At 35.7% G+C, this 15,581-nt stretch overlaps 1 protein-coding gene across 3 annotated transcripts in view; it reads left to right on the top strand.

Annotated features, from left to right (window-relative positions):
• The window catches only part of LRRC6 (leucine rich repeat containing 6), a 35,751-nt gene extending 21,540 nt beyond the window's left edge, over window positions 1–14,211 (top strand). For 2 of the 3 annotated variants that reach the window (NM_001277456.2, XM_040679048.2), the window contains 2 exons: window positions 1,166–1,248; window positions 8,592–8,910. In NM_001277456.2, the coding sequence (NP_001264385.1) occupies window positions 1,166–1,248; window positions 8,592–8,778 (270 nt within the window). In that variant the 3' untranslated portion in view covers window positions 8,779–8,910. Of the gene's footprint in view, window positions 1–1,165; window positions 1,249–8,591; window positions 8,911–10,270; window positions 10,343–12,321 lie in introns of those variants that run through there. The other variant, XM_046920672.1, reaches the window with a different exon arrangement.
• Window positions 14,212–15,581: the final 1,370 nt, after the last annotated feature.

Here is a 15,581-nt window from a genome sequence, read left to right as displayed (position 1 = left end):
CTTGAAGAGAAGTAGGAGGAATCTTTTGAGCAAGAGAGCTTTTGAGTAAAAAAGTTGGTGATCTAGTACACAAATCCTAACCCTTCACTTAGTTGCCAAACCCTTGGAAAAATTTTATCCTATCGAGGAAGCCTTTCCTGTTGATTGCAGGACCAGAGATTTTCCTTACTTTCCTTGACAATATGTTCAGTGGGTGAAGTAAGGAACATTAGTGTCAGGGTGATCAAAGGAATGCGCATTAGGGACCCCTGTGAAGTGACGGAAGGTTCAAAGAAAAACACTTTCCTTCACCAGAATATAGACAGAATCAGAAGAGATCAGCCTCTTGGCAATGCATTTCAGAAATTAATTATAGAAGCTACAGAATTATAAATCTGTCTTACTTCTTACACAGTTTGGAGCAAAGACTTTAAGAGATCTGGAACAGAACACTTTCAAGTCAATCTTACTACAAAATACTAGATAAAATGAACTATTTGTTTTAGTTCTTTTATAATTCTGTTACGTTCCTGTTCTCCTCCTTCCTTTCAAGTGCTTAAGAGATCCCTCTCCCATGATGTTGTTATGAAAGGAAAGAGATATGTTTTAACCAGGAAATATGTTCCTTCCAAAAAATAGTGATGGACATGTTTTCCTTGAGAAAGGGAATTCACTTAGGCTTCAATCTTGAAATTCCATTTTAGTAAAGTTGCTGAAAGGCTTTATAGTCACTCCTCCTTTTTATAAATAGTGAGAAGAAGTCCAGAATGCAGCAGATGCTTTAATAAAAATGTCTGAACTAACATAGACATTAAGACTCAAATATGAGTAGAAGACACATCAAGAAAAAGCTCATTAGCTACAGAGAAAATCAGTGTGCATTATTAACACGGTACTAAACAAGGCAACATACTTAATATAGATATGCATATATTTAAACATTTAAAAATATATATACTTATATACGTATTTGAATATGATTCCATTTCAATCATTTGGTTAAATGGCCTTATACATATTTCATCCTGAGTAAAGAGTTTTAAAACCTAACAGAAAGACAAAATGTCACAAAAGAAAATTTATGCACATCCTCTTACTGTTTCAATTTTTGACAGATAATTTAAATGCTTTTGAGCATAAATATCAACTTTTGTGGGACATATTTTTCTGTCTCTTCTTATTTTAGGTTAAAGAGATAATCCTGGCTAAGCAAAAATTATCAACTTCAGTCAAACCTTCTAACAGCAACACAACGCAAAAAAGTACAAGGTAATTCCTTTTTTTCTTTCCCATTAGTTTTAATGTTTATACATCAGTTATTCAATTGCCAGAGTATTTGCTTCTTATTGAGTATCTTATTGTTGAAAGTACGAAAATATTGATTTGTATAGATTACAACTGTGTATAAAAACCTTAGACTAATGGCCTGTCTGGTGCTGTTTATAAAATGGTCTGCTCGAATAGCAGAGCCAGAAAAGCACTTATTTCTGCAGATTAGTTTTGTTCCATCAACTCATTCAGATTATTGAAATAGCGCATACTAAAACTATACCACCTACTGGGAGTTGTCTCTGCAGAACTGCTTGCTATGTAGCCTCTCAATACCATTTAGAAAAAAAAGAGGTTTTGAATCTTTCTCATGAATGTATTTGCTCACTGATAGAGTATATACATTGAGCTACTGCACTAAGTTGTTTCCAATAGCAATTCTACAAGGTTTTCATTTTCCTGGGGTTCATTAAAAAGAACATTGTCAGCATGTCAAAAGAGATTCTACTCCCCCTCTCCTCTGCCCTGGTGAAGCCACATCTGGAGCACCGTCTCCAGTTCTGGGCTCCTCAGTTCAAGAATGGCAGAAATTTCCTAGAGAGAGTCCAACTAATGCATCAGTCTGGTTCAGTGGCAGTGGCTGCAATTCTTAATGAGGTCTCAAAGTGTTCATCAGAGATTTTTGATCAGTAAAGACTAGTATTATGGATCATGACTGTTCTTGGTCTCAGTATTTAGGATGCTGGCCAAATGGCACTGCAAGTGTCTCTCATGTCATTTTTCCTGCTTTTTATTTCTTAATTTTAATTAGGATTGCTTTTGTCTTCTTTTCTTGACTGGCCTGCCAAGTGAAAAGACAACAAGATGACTGCAAGAATTTGTTGACATTCCAAATAAGACACAATCACTGTAACCTTTCCTTAGGCAGCAGTGATTACAACAGTTCACCTTCTTAATTACTGAGTATTTCAATTGTTTTTTAAAAGATCCAGGCCAAATGATGGGTATTTGGTACACAATAGCAATGGTTCTTTCCAGCAGAAGCAGAAGCTACAGCCTTCGAACATTAAAAGTAATCAGTTAAAAGAAATGTATTAACTTTTCTCTAGGAGAAAATTAGATCTTCCTTCTTTAGATACATGATCTCAGTTCTAAATAGATTCTTCCAAACAGCAAAAGAGCTGGCAACTAGCGAGTTGGTAATATGTATTTCCTTACAGCTCTTAGTGTACCTTTAGCTTTGGCTACAAAGGAAGTGACTGAAGACTAATAATGAAGCAGGCCACCTTTCCAGCCAAGTGGTGAACTAATGGTACTCTACGGCCAAGTGCAAGGAGTTGTTAGATTTCAGTCCACTTTTAAGTAATTATTAACATATTTACTGAAGATTTTGAAGGAAAAAACACAATTTTTATTGTTAAAATATTGCAGGAATACGAATCACAAAAGGAGAATTAGGAAAGAGGCATTTTGAATTATAGCCCTTACTAAAAATACTAGGTTTTGACTTCTTAATTTGAAAAATTGCTGACTAGCCAGATGTTAAAAACTTGCTGAATAGTTGTCTCTTAGATTACAGAAGAATATTCATTACAGTGATTACACTTGACAGCTACAGATGTCTTAGCTAAATTCTGTCAGACATAATCTGCTAAACTATAATATAGTGCTTTAAATTTCTTAACTTGTTAGCTGTATTATATGGTGATGCTCATTACTTCTGTCACATTCTATGACTGTATACAAAACTGTATTTCAAACCTTCAAAGAGATAAGTTACTTTAGCAGGAATTTGGTTTCTTGATTTATTATACATATAGAACATCTACTAATAAAGCAGCTGCATCAGGCTTAACTGTTTCTGGTGTCAGAATTCATTTATGAGGAACAGAAGCTGAATTTGCCATTGTTACATAGGTGAAATTTATACATAGGTCGGAACTGACTTTTCTAAAGTTATACTGGAAATTTAAGAGTAACAGTGGCATAGACTTAATGACTCTTTTCCCGTACACTCAGCTTTAGGCTGTTCCTCCTGTATCATATTGGAAAAGAAAAAAAAAAAAAAAAAGAAAATGGAAAATGTCTCTAAATGTTAATATACACTGTTGCTCTTAGACCAGGCAGGCAGCTCAGCACCACTCAGCCATTTAGTCATTCCCAAGAGGGAGAGAACTGGAAACAAAATAGGACTCATAAGTTGAGATAAAAGCTATTTACTAAGACAGAAACAGAAAATGAAAACAAAAACAAACAAACAAACAAACAAAAAGCATTCTAATTTGAATCCTTTAAAGAATCTTTGCTAAGTGTGGGACTACTCCTCTCCTTTCCACAAATTTAATGGCTGAGGATCTCTCCCAGCACATTTCTGCAGTTTGCAGAAAGAGATGTGACAAGTTGGAAAGAAGAGAATTTAATGTTGCAGAAAGGAATATCATATAACAAAATAACTAATTTCCAAACTGGAAAGGTGAAGTAAGACGAGGCCAGACATTTCATGAAGCTGTATACAAACTAAACTGAAGGAATGGCAAGCAGATTCATGCAGTTTTTCAAAACCCAAATTTACCTTCATTTCTGCTCCTAAACCAAGAATGAATATTTTAACTAAAAGACAGGTAAGTGCAACTGAAACGTGGCCTACACAAAAGAGGAGTAAATGTGTGGAAAGATCACAGCTGGCAAATCAGTTATCAGTTCTACTGAGATGTTGTGAGTGCCTTCTGCAAAGGCCTCGGAGATGATCACAAATCTGAAAAGTTGAATGGATTTGCAGAAATAATCTTTACAGGTTACATAGTTTGATATCTTTTGAAGATACTGAGAATTCCTGCTCTCAAAGCAAGTTACGTTGTCTGAAATAGGAGAAAACATAGAAGTAGTAGTTCAACTGACTTTTTAAACAGAAAGTAGATGAGGTCTGACTAAGAAACATTCTAAAAAGGCTTTTTTTTCACTATTGAGCTTAAAGTGTAGATTGAATTGCATTCTCATGGAGGCCCAGAGCTAATCAAAATATAGAGTATACACCTCTATCATTTGAATAACTGAGGAAAAAATGTGGGGTGTCTAAGAAGTGATTTGAAAATTAATTTGCTCACACAAATGTCTAATAATTCATAATTATATGAGGGTGAGGACACTTCAGAAAATTCTCAAAAATACTGTTCAGTTAACTCTCAAGCTCTAAAATCTAAAATAATCTCAAGTCCATATGTGACAAGGATAAAAGACTGAGAGCATAGGCATACTTTACAGTGTTTTTCATGGAATCATAGAATGGGTTGAAAAGCACCATAATGATCATCTAGCTTCAACCACCCTGCTATGAACATTATTTTTATAACATTTCAGAACTTTGTAAGTGAGGTCTTAACAGTTTGTTAGAATAAAGTGTCTTCAGTGCAAGCTTCCCTGAGGTTTAAACAGGACTCAGCTTTGAATAACAAATTTAGCAGTGCTTTTTCTTCTTCTGGGATAATTAAGATGTAAAAATATGATTTAAGATGGATTCGTATATTGAACATTTTGGAGCATGTTTCTTACTAACAGGCAAGGTCAGTTTGATATTTGATATTGTGAAGTGACTGAAAACAAAGGTAAGGGGAAAAACTGTGAAACTGAAACTTGGATGCTGGTATTGGCTCTCTAGAACTGTTGGTCGTACTTTGTAATTATCATTGGAAATGCTGATGCAAGAAAGGAAACTTTCAATCAAATGCCAGTGTATTTTCTGGACCACGAGTATGAGAAATCTTTGGCAATCCAAACTTTTACTGAAATTCAAAAGTTGAAACCAGAAAATGTAACTGTCAAATTATTAAAATATCAAATATTGGAATTAAGAATGGTGTGAACAAAAGTGTAAATTATGAAAAAAACCATCAAATTATCAGACTTGAGCTCTGTCACACACCAGATTGATCAACAGGCTGCTATAGTTATGCAAAATGGAAGGACTGACTGTCATTTCTTTATTGTGAAGTCATTTTCTTTTTTAAAGCATCTTTCAACTAAATAGAGATAGAAATAACCTTTCTAAGGGAAAGAAACACAGGAAAAAAAATAAAGCACTTAATTCAATATTTCTTATTTTGCGTAATGATCTAATCTGTAGATCATCATTCTCACTTGAGTAGAGACTACTCAGCAGCAGATAGTAGTGCATGAAATTGAAATCATTTGTGAACACTGAATATTCTAGATATACGGTAGTTGGTCCTGCAAGAAATGTTATTGCCTTCCTCACTATTTTACCACTGCTTATGGAAAAGCATTAGCAACAAGAATATTTTTTACTCTCCTAGATAGGAAATCTTTGGACTCTTTTTCAAAATTTTTCAGATAGCGAAGTTACAAAACCATGACATCATGACATCATCAGTTGTCATACTATTTTTTGCATAGATGCATGATGAGAAGAGTGTGATTCCAGGAGACGTGCAACGGCTGTTCTGAAAGTAATGCTTCCTTCTTTATTATGTTGGCCCACGACATCAGAGGCAGACATTGGTGGTCCGGCAGTAGAGGTTGAATCATCCCAGCAATATTCTGTTACGTTTTGTTGCCATGTGACAGATAGCAGCAGAGGGGCAGTCTGACAAAATAGCAACTGGCATGGAAGTGCATATGAAACAAAGGTGTGGAATTGAATTCTTTCATGAAGAAAAAATGGCACCAACTGACATTCATTGACATTTGCTGAATGTTTACGGTGATCCAACAGTGGATGTGAGCGCTGTGAGGCAGTGGGTGGTGAGTTTCAGCAGTGGCAACAGTGAAACGAGGCACAAACCATGTTCTGGATGGCTATGGAGATATTTACCAACGCAGCATGGAGGCTCTTGTTCATAGCTAATGAAAATGCACAGCTAATGGTGGTGACTGTCGAAAAATAGTAATTTGTAGCTGAGTTTGCCCTGTCAAATAGTGTTATTGTGCTCTTTGTATCTCTTGTAGTTTCCATGGAAATAGACAGGAGACAATAATTTTGGAATGACTTGTGTATGTGTCATAGATGCACTGACTTCAGCATAATTAAGTCTTGTCATCATCCAAGCATTACTTTCAAGTTAGCTGAGGGAGTACCATGAGCTGTACTAAGCAAGTACAGAATATCTGACCTGTGATGATTCTCAGTCTTTCCTATTGTCCTTGCTAAAAGATAATCCTAGATAACATTTGCTGATTAAATTCTGAGAGTGACTGGTGACTAGCTTGTTGGTGTGGACTGTTACTTATGATACAGTTAATTAGTTTTTGGTGTATTGAAGTTTATTCATCTACTAAGCAATGAATTATTCAAAATCCATGGTGTTGACTGTATTTTCATGACTAGCAATTTGTACAGTTTCAGAACAAATGTAAATTACCACTACTAGTTAAAATACATCAAATCAAGGTAAATCTTTTCTACCATGTGACTGAAGCACATGCTGAGGCTGATTAATTTTAACATTTATGCTCTTTTACTTTTTTTTCTGAGATGCTTAAAATTAGTGACTTGTCGCTAGTGATAATATTAATATTCCAGACAGGGTGTATTCTTCTTGGAATCCCCGAATGGTTACTTATAAAATCCTTCAAGGTGACAGCACTTTTCTCAAATTGCAGAGGAAACAGAAATGTTTCTTAACTCTAATGAATGAACATTTTCTGGAATGTTGCCACAAAATGAATCCACTTTTGTCTCATTAAACTGTTTAGTATAATTAAAAATCTAGCCTTATAAATGGAAGAACATTCAGAGTAAAGAAATAACAGTTTTCTTGTATCTTTCCTTGTAACACATTTTCTCAGTGGCTTTTGTTATCATCACTTGTAGGAAAAGGTTATTCTGATTATTAAGGTGTAAGCTTCTCTGGACATTTCCTGCTCAGCAAAATGAGCAAATAATTTCCTTAGAACAATTCTAGTGGTGTAAGGCTGAAAGACCTGACTACGGCCTCTTCTGTTAGTCATGTTTTTCATGGCCCTAGCATAGGTGAAGAAACCTGCCTCTTCATTTCTCCATAGCTTGGGCAGGGATCTGACACAGGCATGAGCTGTGAGACTAATGAAGAAACACAGGCAGACTTTGGAAGCTTCTTCACAAAACTCTCACATTTAAAAAACTAAAGATGGTTTATTTTGAATTAAAAATCTTTTGATATATTTTATTTACATATTTTCATTACCTATTTTGTCATCAAAGCAATGCATTCTTTCATCCAGTAACTTTGCTACATTTTCCTTTGTACTAGTCCTAATAAGCCTTTCTGATCTCCTGAGTAAACAAGGAGTTTTCTCACATCTTGTAGACTAATATACTGTCTTTTGTAATGTTTAGCTTGGAACTTTGACCCAAAGTAGTTCTTAGTATAATAGTAAAATTAGTACAAAGATAAACAAACCATGCTGGAATTTTCAGAAATTAGATCATTGTACACTGAAATTCCCGTTTTGCCTTTTATTTTTATTTTTTTATTTTTATTTTTATTTTTTATTTTTATTTTTATTTTTTATTTTTATTTTTTTTACTGTAAACAGATTAGAATTTTTCTGTTTAAACATTTTATCTCCTCTTCTAGAAAATAAACAAACAACAACAACAAAGAATTGCTTTAAATGCTACAAAACAAAGTATATTTCAAATCTTTGATTACTATGTGATGTTTCTTGGTTGCCTTAATGAGTGGACTGTCCACATCTGCAAGTGTGGTCTAAAAGAATTTCCTTAATAGTGGTTGAATCTGGAGATTCTTTTATATTTCTAGCCTTTCTTACACTATCTCTTTTTTCATAATACAAACATTGCTAGTATTTACATTACCAAAACCTATGAATTAGCTGATATAAGCAAGCAAATTAGTATAATCACATTTTCTGTCTAAATAAAAGAGTATTTCTGCTTTCCAAAGATAAATCTGTCATCTTATAATTAATAATCACCTTGTGTGATAACAATGAACAGAAAAATGAAGGAGCAATTATGCTTGTAAAATCCTGTCTTACATCAGAAGCCAATCATTTATAATATGATACCAGCAATCTTAATGTCCTGATATTAGGCAAATTATCGATGCCAAAAAATTAACTATTAGTGTTTATTTTTGTAAGATAGACATTCTGTTGTAAAAAAATAGTGAAGATTTAGTTGTACTTTCATAGTACTCATTGTTTACACTGTGTTTTTGTAATGAACATTTTTTGAGTAATAAGGACTCTTAATCCTCATTTATTTGGGCTCAGTAACAACTCTCACTCTGAAGTCAATGAGTTTATAACAGGTATCCAAAACAGTGTTGTTATATTTGACACTGAAATAAAGTTATTTTCCATTTGTTTCCTTCTTGTTTCAGAAGCAAACAAGTTGAGAAATTAGAGGTGGATCCTAGTAAATATTCATTCCCAGATGTGACGAAGATAATCCCAGAAAAGGAACAAATTGGACAAGGACCTATTAAGCTACAGCCAGAGAAGATTAAAGAGACAATGAAAAGTAATGTTGATTCTGAAAATAATGAAGAAGTGCCTCCCTTAATTTGAAATGTTCTATAGTCTCTTTGTTTGTAGTCTGTATACCTGACTTGTTTCCATGATCCTATGTGTAGAGTATTATCTACCTGAAGTCGGAAATGTCATTACAGTTCTTACCATAAAGTTTGTTATGCCTCTGTATTCTGGTGTAAGTATATTGCTTATATATATTTTTTTCATTTTCTAGGTTGTTTACTCTGTAAAGCCAAAATGAGAGTGGGGGTCAAAGAGTCACATATTGTCAGGTTTTTTTTTTTTTTTTTTTTTTTTCCAAAGAATTACTGTTTAACTTAAAAGGACAAAAAGGCTTGTGAAGGACTTGGAGAATATGCCCTACGAGGAGCACCTGAAGGAACTGGGGCAGTTTAGTCTGGGGAAGAGGACACTGAGAGGAGACCTTATAGCTCTCTTCCAATATATGAAAGGTGCTTACAGCGAGAGCGGGGCTAGTCTCTTCTCACTGGTGACAGGTGACAGGACGAGGGGAAATGGCCTCAAGTTGTGCCAGGGTAAGTTTAGGTTGGATATCAGGAAAAACTTCTTTACTGAAAGGGTTGTTAAGCACTGGAATAGGCTCCCCAGGGAGGTGGTTGAGTCACCATCCCCAAATGTGTTTAAAAACCGTTTGGATGTGATGCTCAGGGGCATGATTTAGCAGAGCGTTGTTAGTTGGGGTAGTATGGTTAGGTTGTGGTTGGACTCAGTGGTCTTTAAGGTCTTTTCCAACCTGAGCAATTTTGTGATTCTATGATTCTATGGCTTATTATTGAAAAAGAAAAGAGAAGGAAGGAAAATCAAGATAAGAATTATGTTTATTCTGACTGAACTAAAGGTAGCAGAAAAATCTGTGTATTCTTCCAGTGCTTTCATTTTCACGAAGGACAGACTAAAAGAATGTGATGTATTCTGGGAGTGAGAGACATAGCTTTACTCTGCCATATGTGAGTGAATTTCCCAGCATAATACAGAGCTCCTACATTCTGGTGCTCGTATACTAATGCCACTCCTTGAAAACGTTGGAAGAGATAACTCTGAACAAGGTATCTCAGATACATGGCACTGTGGGGGAGATGAGAGAAAACAGTAAGATTTCTTGTTCTTCTAAATGCAGCTGCTCTGAACTGTTCCAGATTTTTCTGGCAGGCACCCTTTAAAATATCAAGGGTAATTTTTAGCTGTTGTTAGTATTGAGATGAAATAAGACTGTGAAGCAGGAATGGGATGCGCTTCTACTTCCCCAATTTTTAGCCCATTTTTAGCAACCACATACTCTGCTATTGTATTTTTCCAACAGCTTCTGAATTGCCCTGGTAGTGAAACTAGTGGCATCAAAGAACAAACGTATTCTGAATTACCATTTCGTAATTGAAAATTATTGCAGTTAAGTAAGACCGAATTCCCTTTTTCCCTCTCTGTTTTCCCAAGAAAACAAGGTTCATGTCATTTGTATCTCAGTTCTGCTTTCAAAAGTAATTTTGGTTATTTTTACCCTGTTTAACAGAAAAGAAGAATCTCAGAAATATTCAGCTCCTCTGAAGTTAGTGAAAATGGCCACTGGGAAGAGAGAACTTAGGTATTACTTACTCTGTTAGTAGCCACTCAGCTATGGTGATGGGGCTCTGGGAATCTGAGAGGAAGCTGATGGGTGTGTAGGAAATATTTACAAAATAAGCTTAGACCTTGAGTTGCTATGGAAAGAGATGGTGGATATTGAGAAGACAAAGGAATTTTGCGAAAGGAGGGTCACAGCAAGTATTTCAAGGTTGGGTTGCTGGTGAAATGTGAGAAATACATGGGGGACATATGACATCAAATCAGAGGAAACCAAGCCTCATAAACTCTGCTATCTATAAAACAATTGATTTCAGGATGTATGTGTCTGAATGCCTCTTTCAACCTTTTCGGAGGGGAATTAGCATTTAATTGTACATTAAGAATCAACTTTTTTTTTTTTTTTTTTAAAGTTTTAAGACCAACTTTGTTTAAAACTGAGAAAGAAAGAAAGAAAGAAAGAAAGAAAGAAAGAAAGAAAGAAAGAAAGAAAGCAAGCAAGCAAAACACTCAAAGAGAAACTCCATCAAAAAAACAAATCAAGTGATTTACATTACCTTACTAATCAATCTGAAACTGTTTCTCTGTAAGGGAAGACTTCTTTGGCCCTGCAGAAAGAAAATGCTTCTGATTCAAAACAGCTTTTGCTTCTAGCCAAATCGGATGACGCAGCAAGCAAATTAAACTCAGAAAGTGTAAAGGTTATTTTGAGGTTAGATTTTATTTTTGTCTTTAGGATAGAAAATTAATAAGTTGTATTTGTAACTGAACCAAAAATGCCACTTAAAGTATGTTGTTAAGTAGCAATCTAGGTTCATGTAGCGCCCATAATATTGGTCAATGCATAGTATATTTCATGATATATTCTTTGAAAGTGGCCTCTCTTTTACTTTGAAACACATAATGCAAAAAATGTAGTGGTTAGAAAGAAAATATTGCTATTGAATTCTGCCTTTTTTAGCCTCTCTGAAGTGCCTTATGGTTCTCCATAGATGTTTAATGTAAGATTAAGACGAATAGTCTTTTTTTGACGTGTACTGGAGAGAAATAGAATATATCCATCAACTCAGGCTGATGGGTAGAATGGATGCATTTTTTTTGAGTTGCAACCTGTGAAGGTTAAAAAAAAAAATGGAGTTTCATACCAATGCTGCATACAAAGAGAGATGAAAAGAAAATGCATATATCACAAAGATATTCACCAAAGTTGGATTTGGACATATTTGATCTTTTCCCATCTTGTACATTGACTTGATTTTTCCAATTTCTGAGAAAATTCATCGTGATATAAGCCACTCAGCCCTGAAATCTACTTAATTAGCTGTACCCTGGTAACTGGAGTCCTAGATGCTGATGCTATCTTCTGCAAATGTGTACCCATAGTAGGAGAACAGACACATATAATAGAGTTTTCAACAGCCTGATAGGCAATTTATCTTTTGATTTCTTTCAAGTCTACTCTCTTTTTTTTGTGTGTGAAGGTATGAATTTTGCTGACCTTGGGATGGGTGAGGAAGAGAAGCTCCACAACCACTTTGTGGACAGAAAACAGTTGATTTTGGCAGCAAATCCAAAAATGTCTTTCTTGTAGCTTTATCGATTGCTGTGGGGATTTTATGATGTTCCTAAGAGATGCTTATCTCTGAAAATCTTGTAGGGACAATCCACATCGCAGAATGTGGATGAGCCTACTGAGTTTAGTAGTCATGGAAAGCGAGCATCCATACAGTCTGGTCATATAAGATCATTTCATTTTTCTTAAGGTAAATTTGATCTTTTCTGTCAAACCAAAGGATTTAGATTTAGATTACATTTTTTTTTAAGAATTAGATTTTTTTCCCGTTCAAACTTACTTCTCTTTCATCTCGTTTCTAGTGGATAAATAATACTGCTTTAGGGGAAAAAAGAAATTATATTCAACTCCAGTTATATCTCCTAGGAAAGGTAATAGCAGGTGCTAAACATAACTAAAACTACTAAAGAACGTGTTCTTACATATAGGTTGCCATAATCTTGGGATCCAGTCTGAAAATGATGTTTTCTGAGAATCAGCATTGGTGAAAGTTTCAGTGTGTGTATGGGCCATTGAGAACGCAGGCAGCAGATGACAGTTGAGGAAAGCGTACAAGCACAAGATGAGGTCTGTCACACAGTACACAATAAACACACATCACAAAGTATCAGCTACTGATCACAAAGGTAATGCAACCTCAAGAAAAGAAAATAAAAGAATCTTCTTCAAAACCACAAAATGGGATGCAAGTTTTGGATTTCCTAAGTCAGAAGAGAGTTTTGTTGATGCACAGGAATAGCTTATTTCCTTTAGAAGCCTTTAGAAGGAAACAACGAAAGCGGTGGCCATAGGAACACTTTTGCAATAGAGATGAGAAGTATTTGCAGGGCTAACACAGACATAGTATCCAGGTACTGCATGGAGCTTGTTCAAAAGCAGCTTTTCACACAAAGATGTAGTATCACTTTTGTTACTGAAAAGTAATCATAGCAGCTGACATCAATCCATCAGTCTACTTTTATGTCCTACCTTTGGAGACTGTTGAGCTTTGGCATGAACACTGCACAACCATTGGATTGAGACAGAATTTGTTTCCAAGTGTGCTAGAGAGAGGAAGCAAGAATGCCAAATCTTTCATCCCAAAAATATAAGGTAGCTGGATAGCAGTTGTATGACCCATTCCCCAACCCTCCAGCAACTCCTGTTATTGTTTAGTCATAAATTATTTCATAATAGTTAAATTTCTTCTGATATAGAATCACAAGCAACAAGTTGAAGCTTATTGTTCTCATTCACACTGTGTTACTGACTTGGTATACAACTGTCTCCCTCCACTTCTGATACACTCATGAAGTGTATAAGAAAAATCTTGGCAAAACTGAAAGCCAGGAAAGCACGTTAGGAATTATTATGGACGAAAGGCAAGACATCATTTTAGAAAATAGAGCCTACTCTGAGAGTGACAGTATGTTTTGTGTTTACAGAAGCAGAAATGACCAGACTATTAATAGTGGTAGGGGTATTGGTTATTAGCTGCTCTTAATTGCACAATCGTGCATTGAAACCAGACAGTATTTGGGATTATTGGGAACTGCCCAACTGAGATCTCTCTGATGTAAGCTGTACCAACAGCTCTTGCACCAAACATCTTACAGTCAAAGCATTAGTAGAGACACACAGTACATAAGGCCACAAAACTGTTTACTGTACCATCTTCAGATTTTTATGAATTAGCTCAGCTGGTTTTAAGACTTACTAGCATTAGAAAGAGCAGAGAAGAAATGGAAATAATATCCCCTGCTGATGCAACCGCTGGACATGTTACTTCTGTTCCTTCTTTCTTTTAACATAAAGTCCGATAGATTGGACATAGCCACTTCTGCTTTTCTGTTTTTCTGCTTTTCTCTGCTCAGGCAACCATCCATCCTGGCCTTGAACACCTTCAGGAATGGGACATCCACAGCTTCTGTGGGCAACCCGTATCACCCTCTGAGTGAAAACTTTCCCCCTAACATCTAATATAAATCTCATCAGGTGATCTCATTATTATTTTGTTGTTATTCCCATAAATCTCATCAGGTGGTCTCAAACGTGCTCTTCTCTTACAGTGGGAGGCATTTTGGTTAGAGGTTCAAGGATGTGAGAGGTGTGGGAAGCCTGAATGGCAGTGAAGGTTGGGACAAATAACTTGTTGCGTACTTCAGCCTCCTTCATGTCCAAGGAAACCAGTAATGCTGCAGCTTTGGTTGGTCTGTCCAGTACCTAAACTGGGGAGTTAGGATATCCTCAATAGACTCCAGGAGTCTCCTGGATTGCTTGCAGCTTGCCGTGTTGCTGTCCCAGCAGACGTCCAGGTGATTGAAATACTCCATCAGGATGAGAGCCTGTGAGCATGATGCTTCTAGCATCCTTATGATAGGAATATAATAATGACAAAATCCACACTGGGATGCCTTAGCATCTGGGGAAGGAAAACTCGGAAGTTATAGCATGTGTCATAAAGCAGAAACACTAAAAAGCCCCATGCTTACTGCTGTAAACTATAAGCATTTTTTTTTTCCCTCAGAAACTTCACAGAAAATATGTGCATAAACAAGGAGACTGGTGAACATTTGTTTAGAAAGATGTGAGCTGTGGCTATGCTTTGACCCCTGCTTTTGTGCTCTCAGTGCTAACCATCTGCAACTCTACTGGCAGCATAATTATGCCTGTTTTACAGTGTGCATAAATTTGTGTTGGCTCCTTTGGTGTTGCAACCAGGCAGGCAGCCATCTGATTTTTTTAATTAAAGATTTCACTGAGATTGATAATAATATTACAATATGCTTCCAGATTTAAATGAAAGTGCATCAGCAGTACAAAAAATTCAAGGAGAAAACATCCGCAGAGATATTTTCGTTCCTTGCGAAGCATTGCTGAAGTGAAACATGCCATTATCCATGAAAGAAATTCAGACTGGTTCTCCTGCACAGAACTCCATTCTGGAGTGGAAATCTTAGAGAATTGAGGTCGCTTTTCCTTTTTTTTTTTTTTTCCTTTCTTTCTTTCTTTCTTTTTTTTCCCCCTTTTACGTATCCATATATATATATATTTCTGCAATCATTTTATTTATTGAACCATGAACGCAAGACATTGTATTAATCTTTTGAACATTTAAAGATGCTGATATCCTACAGGATTCTCTGAACTTCCCATGTGCTTACCATCAGCATCCTGTTACATCTTCGGATGTCTACAGGAAAAGATGCGCTGATCTCTGAAATTATTCTAAGGAAAAATATCTATCTGTTTCAGTATGTGCTTACAGTTCAGCTTGATCTGGCAACTCCTCTATGAAACTGTATCACTTTCAAACATTATTAAAACTTCTTCAAATCTGTCTCTAGTACAAGTTTAATTTTAGGACGACCAATTAAATTTTTTCCATTTCCTTCCCACAAATCTTGAGATTTCTTTTGAATGTTCTCAGAGTGGTAGTAAAGTATCAAAGGCCCCTGAGATGTATTAATCTGTACCTTTTAGGTGTGAATCTAGCCAGATTACTTTGTGCCAACTGTGTTGGGGTGATTTCTGTGGGGCTGAAGGTAATTTTTCACACTTTATCAGCTGTGATGAGACACATAATTACATGTCTGTGATCCGTAAAGGAATTTCTCCCTCCTTATCAGTGTTTGACAGTGGATGTTTAACAATGTGGCTAATCAAAACCAGATTACACTACTAGATTTAATGAGGCAGTGAAAGGGTT

The sequence above is a fragment of the Gallus gallus genome, chromosome 2, assembly GCF_016699485.2.
Source record: "Gallus gallus isolate bGalGal1 chromosome 2, bGalGal1.mat.broiler.GRCg7b, whole genome shotgun sequence".
Classification (NCBI taxonomy): Eukaryota; Metazoa; Chordata; class Aves; order Galliformes; family Phasianidae; genus Gallus; species Gallus gallus.
Note: the sequence above shows the minus strand (reverse complement) of the source record. Positions and strands in the feature narration are given on the sequence as shown.